This window comes from Rhinoderma darwinii, chromosome 11 (assembly GCF_050947455.1).
Source record: "Rhinoderma darwinii isolate aRhiDar2 chromosome 11, aRhiDar2.hap1, whole genome shotgun sequence".
Lineage (NCBI taxonomy): Eukaryota > Metazoa > Chordata > Amphibia > Anura > Rhinodermatidae > Rhinoderma > Rhinoderma darwinii.
The window spans coordinates 86,226,232-86,238,616 of NC_134697.1; the positions used below are offsets into that span (position 1 = coordinate 86,226,232).

Consider the following 12,385-nt stretch of genomic DNA (forward strand, 5'->3'; position numbering starts at 1 on the left):
TATTGTACTACTGGAGAAGTAACCTCTGGTGTCCTGTCTGTGCTGGGTTATTGTAATACAGGAGGAGCACTCTGGTGTCCTGTCTGTGCTGGGTTATTGTAATACAGGAGGAGCACTCTGGTGTCCTGTCTGTGCTGGGTTATTGTAATACAGGAGGAGCACTCTGTGGTGTCCTGTCTGTGCTGGGTTATTGTAATACAGGTAAATAAGACTCTGGTGTCTGGTCTGTCCTGGTTAAGCAGGTGAAGCAGGCACAGATGTTTTTTTTTTTTTTTTCTTTGCTGGGTTACAGGATTATTGTAATAAAGATGGAGCAGACTACGGTGTCTTGTCTTTTGCCGGCTTAATGTAGCACGAGAGGAACACACAGTGTCTGTTCCCTCCTCTGTGCCATGTTATTGTTATACAGGTGGAGAAGCCTCTAGTGTCCTGTCTGTGTCCGGGTAATGTACTGCTGGAGGAGCAGGTTCTGGAGTCTGGCCTGTGTCAGGTTATTTTAGTAAAGGAGGAGCAGACTTGTGTCTTTTCTGTGCTGGGAAATTGTAATACAGGTGGAGCAGACGCTGGTGTCCTGCCTGTGACGAGTTATTGTAACATAAGTAGAGCAAACTCTGGTGTTTCCTCTGTGCTGGGTTATTGTAACACAGGTGGAGCAGTTTCTGGTGTCTCCTCTGGGCCAACTTACAGTAAGACCAGGCGGAAGACACTCCGACATCTTGTCTGTGCCGGGTTACCCTTCTGGGCTCTCTGCAGCTCCAGGTCGCCCCTGCATCGGACAATCAGCTTCCCACACGTTAGACATTGTGGTAAAGAACCCTGTGATAATGACAAGTGCCGGGAATACAGGGAACGAGCTCCCGCAAACACATTTATCTTGTCCGATCACAGCGATGTGCAGATCGGCAGGACTATGGCAGAGATCCCGGGGCCTCCTCCCGGCTCCTTCCCAGCATCTCTGCCAATGAAGGCTAGAAATGAGTAGGGGGAATGTCAGGGAGGGGGAAGTCACGTAGAGTGCCCGCTCCCCTGGCCGCTTCTAGTCGGTAAAGGGCTCTTATCCCGGGCAGGGAAGCACAAGGGGAAAGCGGAGCTTCACTCCTGTCAGATGAGGAAAGGGAGGACATGTGATCAGTGTCAGCCAATAGACGCTCAGGACAATCGCAGCCAATCACCGAGCAGCCGCTGTACATATAAGAGGCCCCAGCTCCGTCCTCAGTGTTTCCCTCGCAGGATTATTGTTTTAGTGTAGTCCTGTGTTATACGATGGCAGAGACCGCACCAGCCGCCGCTGTCCCTCTCACCGAGCCTGCCGCCAAATCCAAAAAGCAGCCGAAAAAAACTGCAGCAGGGGGCGCCAAGAAAATAAAAAAACCCTCCGGTCCCAGCGTGTCCGAGCTCATTGTGAAAGCCGTGTCCGCTTCCAAAGAGCGCAGTGGGGTGTCTCTGGCCGCCCTGAAGAAGGCTCTGGCTGCTGGAGGATACGATGTAGACAAGAAAAACAGCCGCCTGAAGATGGCGCTCAAAACTCTGGTGACCAAGGAAACCCTGCTCCAGGTGAAAGGCAGCGGCGCCTCCGGCTCCTTCAAGCTCAACAAGAAGCAGCTGGAGACTAAGGACAAAGCGGTCAAGAAGCTGGCGGCTGCTGCCAAATCCCCGAAGAAGACTCCGGCCAAGAGCCTGACAAAGGCCAAGAGGCCTGCCGCTGCCAAGAAGGTGGCGAAGAGCCCCAAGAAGCCAAAACCTGCCCCTAAGAAAATAACAAAGAGCCCAGCAAAGAAGGCGGCCAAGCCCAAAGCTGCCAAGAGTCCGGCTAAGAAAGCGCCCAAAGCTACCAAGAGTCCGGCTAAGAAAGCTGCCAAGAGTCCGGCAAAGAAAGCGCCCAAAGCTGCCAAGAGTCCGGCAAAGAAAGCTGCCAAGAGTCCGGCAAAGAAAGCGCCCAAAGCTGCCAAAAGTCCGGCTAAGAAAGCGTCTAAATCCAGGAAGACCGTAGCGAAGAAATAAGCGAGAGACGCCAGTTTCTTGTACCACAAAGGCTCTTTTCAGAGCCACCACCTTCTCCCCGGCAGATCTGTATGATCACTGGCCGCTATTTCCTCCGGTACAGACAGCAGCGCGATCCTGAGATAAAGGAGGCACCATCATCGCGTGTGCACGGAGGAGCTTCATGTCCCTGTTACTCTTATGACAAGTGTCATTTCTGGTCATTGCGCTGGACGCCATAGCTGCTGTATCCGGACCTCCACAGTGTCCGTCCCGTCACTATGGTGTAACATCCAGGCAGAGTTTATCAGGTCACAGCCCACCACGTGTAATGTGTGAATAAGGACCGGGGCAGCAATAGACTTGTAGCTTACAGCTCAGGATCCACGTGAAGGAGGCCGATGGTTTACACTCTCCGGTGTAAATAGAGCACAATGTCCCCTGCTCATCATTGCACGTGGTGGATGGTGACCCTTATACGCTGCCTCTGGATGCGGGGCACAGTGTCCTGTGTAAGGATGGGGTGGGGGATTGTCCCTTTGTGTGATCTATAAAACCACTGCAGCGGCGGATGATGAGGAAGTAGTCTCTTATATAACGCTGTGTACGTGATCTGCGGACATGGAAATACAGTGAGCTGTTACTGATGACAACTATTTTGCAGAGAGCAGGAGAAATGACCCCTGCTGTAAAAGCTGCGTGTGGACGACATGTAAACCGGTATCCGCCTCTTCGGAGCGGTGATTGGTCGCGAATATCACATTTGCTTTGTCGGGCGCTTAATTTTTATGAACAAGCCAATAGAATGTAGGGGTGTGCCTTTCATGGACCAATGAGGACACGCTCAAGTGTATAAATTCTCTGCTCTGTCCTCTTTCGTATCAGTCTACAAGTGTGCACGTTTTTGTAGAGCTATGGCCAGAACAAAGCAAACTGCGCGTAAATCCACCGGCGGGAAAGCGCCCCGCAAGCAGCTGGCTACTAAAGCTGCACGGAAGAGCGCTCCCGCTACCGGCGGAGTAAAGAAGCCTCATCGTTACCGCCCGGGCACAGTCGCTCTCCGTGAAATCCGCCGCTACCAGAAGTCCACCGAGCTTCTTATTCGTAAGCTGCCCTTCCAGCGCCTGGTGCGAGAGATCGCTCAGGACTTCAAGACCGATCTGCGCTTCCAGAGCTCCGCAGTCATGGCTCTGCAGGAGGCCAGCGAGGCTTATCTGGTCGGACTGTTTGAGGATACCAACCTGTGCGCCATCCATGCCAAGAGGGTCACCATCATGCCCAAAGACATTCAACTGGCCCGCAGGATCCGTGGGGAGAGGGCTTAGGTCTGAACCCGGCACCGACTACAACACAAAGGCTCTTTTCAGAGCCACCAAATCCTCCCTCAAACGAGCTGAATCCTTTTCCTCCGTTATTATACCGGGACGCTGGTTTCTCGGTGCTCTGCTATTAATATGTGGAGATGCTATGTTAACCCTTTCAGAGTTTAGTTAGCGCCATTTACACTATAACCAGTCCCCGTCTCTAGCACTCACGTTATCCCTTTCATAGGTCCTGTCATGTGTTATGCCAGATGTCTGCGCTGTATTCATCACCTCACTCTCCGGCTGTATCGTAGCGATAACCCGCCCCACTCCTCACTGATGACCGGACATCGCTTTTCCTATAATAATCGCCGCTGCTGCTGCTAGGAATGACGCCGTTATGATCCACCACTGACCAGTGTGTGCGGTGTCCTTGTTCCCTACTCCTTGTAAAGGCAAACCAGGCGCAGCGTGTAGGGTGGGGGAGCAGGTATCCTCCGCCCGGTGTGAACACAAGCGCAGGGGAATTATACTCTTCTGTGAGGTCATGATCATCGGGTGTAGTCCTGGTCACCGTTGTAAATCAGAGATCTAAACCTATTACCACTGCCCGAGTCCTCTCCTCCCTATTCATTTTATAAAACCGTTGTGGTGCTGGTGGCCTGAGGGGTGAACTGCGTGCACACAAATCCTGAACCTGACGGCAGATGAAGAGCGGCCGCCATACTAATCCAAGACGTCACGCTTGTTTCCCTTAACATTACTCTTTAGATTTGGGGCAGATAGAGATTACACAGCAGTCGCGCTAGAAGCGGGAAAAGAGCGGCCGGTATTGTAAAATGAGCGTGAAATTCAAAATCTGAGTTAAGCCAATCAGCAGGAGGGATTGGTAATGTGAATTTGCTGAGAGACACGCCCCCCCGGAAGTGACATGTCTTACAGTTCTCCCTCTGGTCCACACAAGGTCTATATAAAGACGCACCCCGCGGTTGTCGGTACAATAGTTCTCTTTAGCGCCAGCTTACAGGATGTCTGGTCGTGGTAAAGGAGGAAAAGGACTCGGAAAGGGCGGTGCCAAGCGTCACAGGAAGGTGCTCCGTGATAACATCCAGGGCATCACCAAGCCTGCAATCCGCCGTCTAGCTCGCAGGGGAGGCGTCAAACGCATCTCCGGTCTCATATATGAAGAGACTCGCGGCGTCCTGAAAGTTTTCCTGGAGAACGTCATCCGTGACGCCGTCACCTACACCGAGCACGCTAAGAGGAAGACCGTCACCGCTATGGACGTGGTGTACGCGCTCAAACGCCAGGGCCGCACTCTCTACGGCTTCGGAGGTTAATTCCGCTCCTGCTCTGCTCCATCTTACACAACACAAAGGCTCTTCTCAGAGCCGCCACATCCTCTATAGATCAGCTATGATGTCTGCTGGTGACCGCTCGTGTATAATCTGAGCAGCGACCGTCTACTTCTATATATACGGGGGTAGGGGCTTCAGTATCACGTCCGTCTTCCAGTGAGGTGCCGGATATGTGGACTGCAGTGTGTCCCCTAATAGCGTCCTAGAAGCAGCTGACTGAATTCCGTCTTAGACCAGGGAATGTTAATCTGAAGGGAAAGAGTGCCTTAGTGCTATACTTGCTGCCGAGTGATCCTCCGGCAGGAAAACACATCCTCGTAGCGGCGCTGCCGGACGCCGTTTGTGCCGATGCCTGCATGTACACGAGTGGCAGAAACTCACCGCTGAATATCCGCACGAGCAGTGGATCAAACAGCTGACTTGCGGTGTTGCTGCTTCGGCGTCCAGCTTGCTGCTGGGCAACGTGCTTTCCGCAATCCTTGGAGAGAGGGCCAGTGTTTTCTTAGCTGCTGTCACTGCTACTAATGTTACGAGATTCTTACAACAAACAATAAATCTGTTACTGGGACCAACTTTGACACACGTATCGGCTCGTATTGCTTCGTATCTCATTCTGCCGGACGGCTGGGATTAATAAGGCTGCTGGTAATAAATCTGTTAACCTCTAGTAGTAATAATGAATCTGTCTGCTGTCCCTATATAGGACTCACTTTATTACAGTAACGCGTGCAGTTTCTTGCAGAGCAATATTTAGTGAGACGCTTTCAATGAATGAAAAAGGACAAACTGATGCAGCTGATACGGCATTTTTCAAGAGCAAAACCCTTCACACAGGGTCTCTTGCCGAGTTTTTTGACGCGGAAACCGCGTCGCAAAACTCGGCAGAAACGGCCCGAGAACGCCTCCCATTGATTTCAATGGGAGGCGTCGGCGTCTTTTTCCCGCGAGCAGTAAAACTGCCTCGCTGGAAAAAGAAGCGACATGCCCTATCTTCGGGCGCTTCCGCCTCCGACCTCCCATTGACTTCAATGGGAGGCAGGAGAAAGCGTGTTTTATGCCCGCGGCGCTCAATGGCCGCGGGCGAAAAACGGCGTGATAATTGCTGTTCACACGGAGTATTTTGGGGGAGGAATATCTGCCTCAAAATTCAGTTTGGAACTTTGAGGCAGATATTCCTCCCCCAAAATACTCCGTGTGAAATTAAACAGAATGCACCTATTTCTACTTCGTACTAACACTGTGCGTTGTCTATACTTAGGACTCACCTCATCCCACTAACGCATGAAGTTGCTGCAGAGTAACATTTAGTGAGACGCATTCAGAGAATGAAAAGGACAAATTGATGCAGCTCTATTCAGGAGTAAAATCTAATATCAGAGCTCCAATAGTGCAGTACTTGAGGGAGACAAACATTACAGCCCAGTGTGTCCCCTTTCTGCCCCCACTTTTGATATTTGATTTATGTACCTTTCCCTTTTATTCCCCTTCATCTACGATAAGTCACAATGCTGAATGGGATTTGTTCATTAAATGGGGTGTTCTCTACATAGGGACCGTTCACCCCTTCCCTGTTAGGTAGAATATACCTCTCTAAGCTCGTTGTTTTATTGATCTATAATTTTTCTTAATACAAGAGATCCTTTGATCCGTGCGCTTCTTGCCCTTCTCTTCCCCTCCCTTTTTCATTTGTTCACATTTAGTTGGTGGTGTACACCAGGGCAGAATTAGAAGCAATAAGAGTCCTTGAGAGGAATGCTTTGTTACCCTTATAGCGTCTCCTGTGTATATAAAGCATTGCCGCAGACCCCTCGTAGGACTTCTCCTTTGTAGTTTAGGAACTGCTCTTATCGGTACATGACGCGGGGATGGAATCTTCGTCTAAACACCTGGGATGATGGTGGTTATACTCCAGGGGGACCGAATTGTGACAAAGCTCTTGAGACTGGAAGATATAATTTAAGACACTATGTAGTCGGGGGCGGGTTGTAGATCATGAACATGAATCACTGGAGTAGTTGTACTATTAATGTGTCCTGTACAGTATAGTTAGTGCACCAATGAGGACAGCGCCACCATCTGCACGAGGCAGTAGTGAATGTGTAGGTCATAAGTAATGCAGCAGTTCTACACCCACCAACCCTACGGCTTCCTCTTCAATGTGAAAACTAGCGGTATATGAACTCATAATGGAGGTTGTCGCCCCCTCCTGCTGGCTAGTTCTCTGTACAATCAGAGCCACTTATCTGGCGCAGAACGTTTACATATCGGTGATCAACGGTGAGAGCTCTGTTCTAAGGACCATGTGGGCGGCTCTTAGGAACAGTGTCACCAAAATTTTTTTTTTTCATGTCAGTTTTATGTTAGTGTTTTATTAAAAACGTTTTTATTTATTTGTGTGTTTGTGTGTTACTTTTTTCTATTTTTTCACTTTTTCTTCCCTATGGGGGCTGCCATTTTTTTTTCCATTTCTGTATGTGTCGATTAACGACACATACAGACATGGAATACGGCAGCCACAGTCCCATAGGGACTGCGAACGGGGCCCGTCCCATCCACTTCTGTGTACGCCGTCTGTGTGGGAACGGCGCATGCGCCGCTCCCACACAGTCCAATTTGAAATGCGCGCCGTCCGGCGCCATTTTCCTGTGGACCGGAAGTCGCGGCCGGACAGTAAGATTACTACTTTCGGTCGCGGCTTCCGGACTTGTGCACTTGGACCAGCGGCAGCGGACGGGCCGGAGGGAGCCGCCGCGGCAGGAGCAGGTAAGAGATTTCTATGTATGTTCGTGTTTGTGTGTGTTTACTACTGTATGTAAACCTACTACACTGTGTGTTAGCTAAAAAAATGGTGACACACAGTGTAGGAGGTTAGACCGTTCAATCCCCTCGTTTATCCCGGCACTAGCCAGGATAAAGGAGGGGGGGATTCTCAGAGCTCACTAGAGCGAGTGCTTTTTTCCCCAATTTTGCAGCAAAAAGCAATGTGGTTGCTTTACCACATGCAATCCTGCAATTTTGGGAATAGCTCCATCTAGTGACCAGTGCTGGGAAATATTATAAATTCGAATCTAATTTATAATATTTCCTGACTCGTGAAAAAAATAAAAAAAAATTTGAACAATGTTTAATCACCTACACACTAAATGTTTAACTAAAAAAAAAAATACATGTTTTGCTGGCAACACATTCCCTTTAAAAGAGCCTTTGTGGTTAAATGTGGATAAGCGGCGCTCACTTGCTCTTGGCACTTTTGCTGCTCTCGGTCTTCTTGGGCAGAAGAACGGCCTGGATGTTGGGCAGGACGCCTCCCTGAGCGATGGTCACACCACCCAGCAGTTTGTTGAGCTCCTCGTCATTGCGCACGGCCAGCTGCAGGTGACGGGGGATGATTCGAGTCTTCTTGTTGTCCCGGGCGGCATTTCCGGCCAGTTCCAGGACTTCAGCGGTCAGATATTCAAGCACAGCTGCCATGTATACCGGAGCGCCGGCGCCGACCCAATGAGCGTAGTTGCCCTTGCGGAGAAGTCTGTGCACACGACCGACAGGGAACTGAAGTCCGGCCCGGGATGAGCGGGTCTTGGCTTTAGCCCGCACTTTGCCTCCTTGCTTTCCTCTTCCAGACATCTCTATTATCTGATCAGATCTAACGGTTGTGCTCCGACCGTCACTTCTTATACCCGGATGGAGTAGAGGGCTTCTTCTCTGATTGGCCGCATCTAAAACTTGTATTAAACGCCAGACACTGTAGCCAATGAGGAAGTAGAATATTTCTATAGACTCGCAGATAACACCACGCCCCTCCTCTGTCTCTACCAATAGGAACATCTCCCGCCTGAACTCGAATGGAGCAGGAATAAAGCAGCAGCGGCGGATTCTTCTCATTAGGCTCCAAGTAATGTGCCCCGTCCCTGCAGTAAGAACCCAAAGGCTCTTCTAAGAGCCCCCACCAAGTATACAACAGAGCTGCCGCCTCCATCTTGTGCTTATTCGTGCGCATGTCTTTATTCCCGCTGGTCTCCCATGTCTGGAAGAGTCGTTCAGTCCGTGCAGCCGCTCCTTCATGCTGCAGGATATGGGGGGACATTCCCGGGTGTGATAGCGCAGAGCTGCTGCTGCATTAGGGGCTTGTTATCTGCGGCCTGCACGGGCTGATTCTTCTCCATCCAACGATACAGTGAAACACACAATTCCAACGTCTGCTACCAATCTCCAGTATAAAGGTGGGGACGTACAAACATGTAACACGTCTTTATTACATCCGTATCGTTCCCGAATTACCGGCATTATGTCCCTGTCCTCTCATGTGACCGGCATAATGTTCCTGTTCCCTCATATTACCGGCATTATGTCCTTGTCCTCTCATGTGACCGGCATTATGTTCCTGTTCCCTCATATTACCGGCATTATGTCCCTGTCCTCTCATGTGACCGGCATTATGTTCCTGTTCCCTCATATTACCGGCATTATGTCCCTGTCCTCTCATGTGACCGGCATTATGACCCTGTTTCCTCATATTACTGGCATTATATCCCTGTTCCCTCATCTTCCAGGCATTATGTCCCTGTTGCTTCATATTACCGGGATTATGTCCCTGTTCCTTCATATTACCTGCATTATGTCCTTGTTCCTTCATATTACCGGCATTACGTCCCTATTCCTTCATATTACAGGCATTATGTCCCTGTTCCTTCATATTACCGGCATTATGTCCCTGTTCTTTCATATTACCGGCATTATGTCCCTGTTCCTTCATATTACTGGCATTATATCCCTGTTCCCTCATCTTCCAGGCATTATGTCCCTGTTGCTTCATATTACCGGGATTATGTCCCTGTTCCTTCATATTACCTGCATTATGTCCTTGTTCCTTCATATTACCGGCATTACGTCCCTATTCCTTCATATTACAGGCATTATGTCCCTGTTCCTTCATATTACCGGCATTATGTCCCTGTTCTTTCATATTACCGGCATTATGTCCCTGTTCCTTCATATTACTGGCATTATATCCCTGTTCCCTAATCTTCCAGGCATTATGTCCCTGTTGCTTCATATTACCGGGATTATGTCCCTGTTCCTTCATATTACCTGCATTATGTCCTTGTTCCTTCATATTACCGGCATTACGTACCTATTCCTTCATATTACAGGCATTATGTCCCTGTTCCTTCATATTACCGGCATTATGTCCCTGTTCTTTCATATTACCGGCATTATGTCCCTGTTCCTTCATATTACCGGCATTATGTCCTTGTTCCTTCATATTACCGGTATTACGTCCCTATTCCTTCATATTACAGGCATTATGTCTCTGTTCCTTCATATTACAGGCATTATGTCCCTGTTCTTTCATATTACCGGAATTATGTCCCAGTTCCTGCATATTACCGGCATTATGTCCTTGTTCCTTCATATTACAGGCATTATGTCCATGTTCCTTCATCTTACCGACATTATGTCCTTGTTCTTTCATATTACCGGCATTATGTCCCTGTTCCCTCAACTTACCGGCATTATGTCCATCTTCCTTCATATTACCGGCATTACGTCCCTGTTCCTTCATATTACAGGCATTATGTCCATGTTCCTTCATATTACAGGCATTATGTCCCTGTTCCTTCATCTTACCGGCATTATGTCCCTGTTCCTTCATATTACAGGCATTATGTCCCTGTTCCTTCATATTACAGGCATTATGTCCCTGTTCCCTCATCTGAACCGGCATTATGTGCCTGTTCCTTAATCTTACCGGCATTATATCTCTATTCCTTCATATTACCGGCATTACGTCCCTGTTTCTTCATATTACCGGCATTACGTCCCGGCTCCTTCATATTATCGGCATTACGTCCCTGTTCCCTCATCTTACCGGCATTTTGTCCCTGTTCCCTCATCTTACCGGCATTATGTCCCTGTTCCTTCATCTTACCGACATTATCTCCTTGTACTTTCATATTACCGGCATTATGTCCCTGTTCCCTCAACTTACCGGCATTATGTCCCTGTTCCTTCATATTACCGGCATTACGTCCCTGTTCCTTCATATTACAGGCATCATGTCCCTGTTCATTCATATAACAGGCATTACGTCCCTGTTCCTTCATATGACAGGCATTATGTCCCTGTACCTTCATATTACTGGCATTATGTCCCTGTTCCTTCATATTACAGGCATTATGTCCCTGTTCCATCATATTACCGGCATTATGTCCCTGTTCCTTCATATTACAGGCATTATGTTCCTGTTCCCTCATATTATAGGCATTATGTCCCTGTTCCCTTATATTACCGGCATTACGTCCCTGTTCCTTCATATTACAGGCATTATGTTCCTGTGCCTTTATATTACCATCATTATGTCCCTGTTCCTTCATATTACCGGCATTATGTCCCTGTTCCTTAATATTACATGCATTATGTCCCTGTTCCCTCATCTTACCAGCATTACGTGCCTCTTCCTTCATATTACCGGCATTATGTCCCTGTTCCTTCATATTACAGGCATTATGTCCCTGTTCCTTTATATTACAGGCTTTATGTCCCTGTTCCTTCATATTACAGGCATTATGTCCCTGTTCCTTCATATTACAGGCATTATGTCCCTGTTCCCTCATCTTCGAGGCATTATGTCCCTGTTCCTTCATATTACCGGCTTTATGTCCCTGTTCCTTCATATTACAGGCTTTATGTCCCTGTTCCCTCATCTACCAGGCATTATGTCCCTGTTCCATCATCTGAACCGGCATTATGTGCCTGTCCCTTCATCTTACCAGCATTATGTCCCTGTTCCTTCATATTATCGGCATTACGTCCCTGTTAATTCATATTACCGGAATTACGTCCCTGTTCCCTCATCTTATTGGCATTTTGTCCCTGTTCCCTCATCTTACCGGCAATATGTCCCTGTTCCCTCATCTTACTGGCATTATGTCCCTGTTCCTTCATATTACCAACATTATGTCCCTGTTCCTTCATATTACAGGCATTTTGTCCCTGTTCCTTCATATTACCGGCATCATGTCCTTGTTCTTTCATATTACCGGCATTATGTCCCTGTTCCCTCATCTGAACCGGTATTATGTCCTTGTTCCTTCATATTATCGGCATCACGTCCCTGTTCCTTCATCTTACCGACATTATGTCCTTGTTCTTTCATATTACCGGCATTATGTCCCTGTTCCCTCAACTTACCGGCATTATGTCCCTGTTCCTTCATATTATCGGCATTACCTCCCTTTTCATTCATATAACAGGCATTACGTCCCTGTTCCTTCATATGACAGGCATTATGTCCCTGTACCTTCATATTACAGGCATTATGTCCATGTTCCTTCATATTACAGGAATTATGTCCCTGTTCCTTCATCTTACCGGCATTATGTCCCTGTTCCCTCATCTGAACCGGCATTATGTGCCTGTTCCTTAATCTTACCGGCATTATATCTCTATTCCTCCATATTACCGGCATTACGTCCCTGTTTCTTCATATTACCGGCATTACGTCCCGGCTCCTTCATATTATCGGCATTACGTTCCTGTTCCCTCATCTTACCGGCATTTTGTCCCTGTTCCCTCATCTTACCGGCATTATGTCCCTGTTCCTTCATCTTACCGACATTATCTCCTTGTACTTTCATATTACCGGCATTATGTCCCTGTTCCCTCAACTTACCGGCATTATGTCCCTGTTCCTTCATATTATCGGCATTACTTCCCTGTTCCTTCATATTACCGGCATTACGT

At 48.3% G+C, this 12,385-nt stretch overlaps 3 protein-coding genes across 3 annotated transcripts; 2 read left to right on the top strand and 1 right to left on the bottom strand.

Moving 5' to 3' along the window:
• Nucleotides 1-1,238: 1,238 nt before the first annotated feature.
• Nucleotides 1,239-2,118, top strand: LOC142663748 (histone H1.01-like). Its single transcript, XM_075842571.1, has one exon. It carries the CDS (start codon nucleotides 1,264-1,266, stop codon nucleotides 1,999-2,001), a length of 738 nt encoding a protein of 245 aa, XP_075698686.1. The 5' UTR covers nucleotides 1,239-1,263; the 3' UTR covers nucleotides 2,002-2,118.
• A 776-nt stretch (nucleotides 2,119-2,894) lies between these two features.
• On the top strand, nucleotides 2,895-3,305 carry LOC142662979 (histone H3). Its single transcript, XM_075841271.1, has one exon. It carries the CDS (start codon nucleotides 2,895-2,897, stop codon nucleotides 3,303-3,305), a length of 411 nt encoding a protein of 136 aa, XP_075697386.1.
• A 4,568-nt stretch (nucleotides 3,306-7,873) lies between these two features.
• Nucleotides 7,874-8,266, bottom strand: LOC142663779 (histone H2A type 1-like). The gene has a single exon (XM_075842613.1). The coding sequence runs from the start codon at nucleotides 8,264-8,266 to the stop codon at nucleotides 7,874-7,876; it is 393 nt and encodes a 130-aa protein (XP_075698728.1).
• Nucleotides 8,267-12,385: the final 4,119 nt, after the last annotated feature.

Bases quoted from the DNA above. Each gene is read 5' to 3' on its own strand.
- LOC142663748 (XM_075842571.1), top strand. From the start codon at position 1,264: ATGGCAGAGACCGCACCAGCCGCCGCTGTCCCTCTCACCGAGCCTGCC.
- LOC142662979 (XM_075841271.1), top strand. From the start codon at position 2,895: ATGGCCAGAACAAAGCAAACTGCGCGTAAATCCACCGGCGGGAAAGCG.
- LOC142663779 (XM_075842613.1), bottom strand. From the start codon at position 8,266: ATGTCTGGAAGAGGAAAGCAAGGAGGCAAAGTGCGGGCTAAAGCCAAG.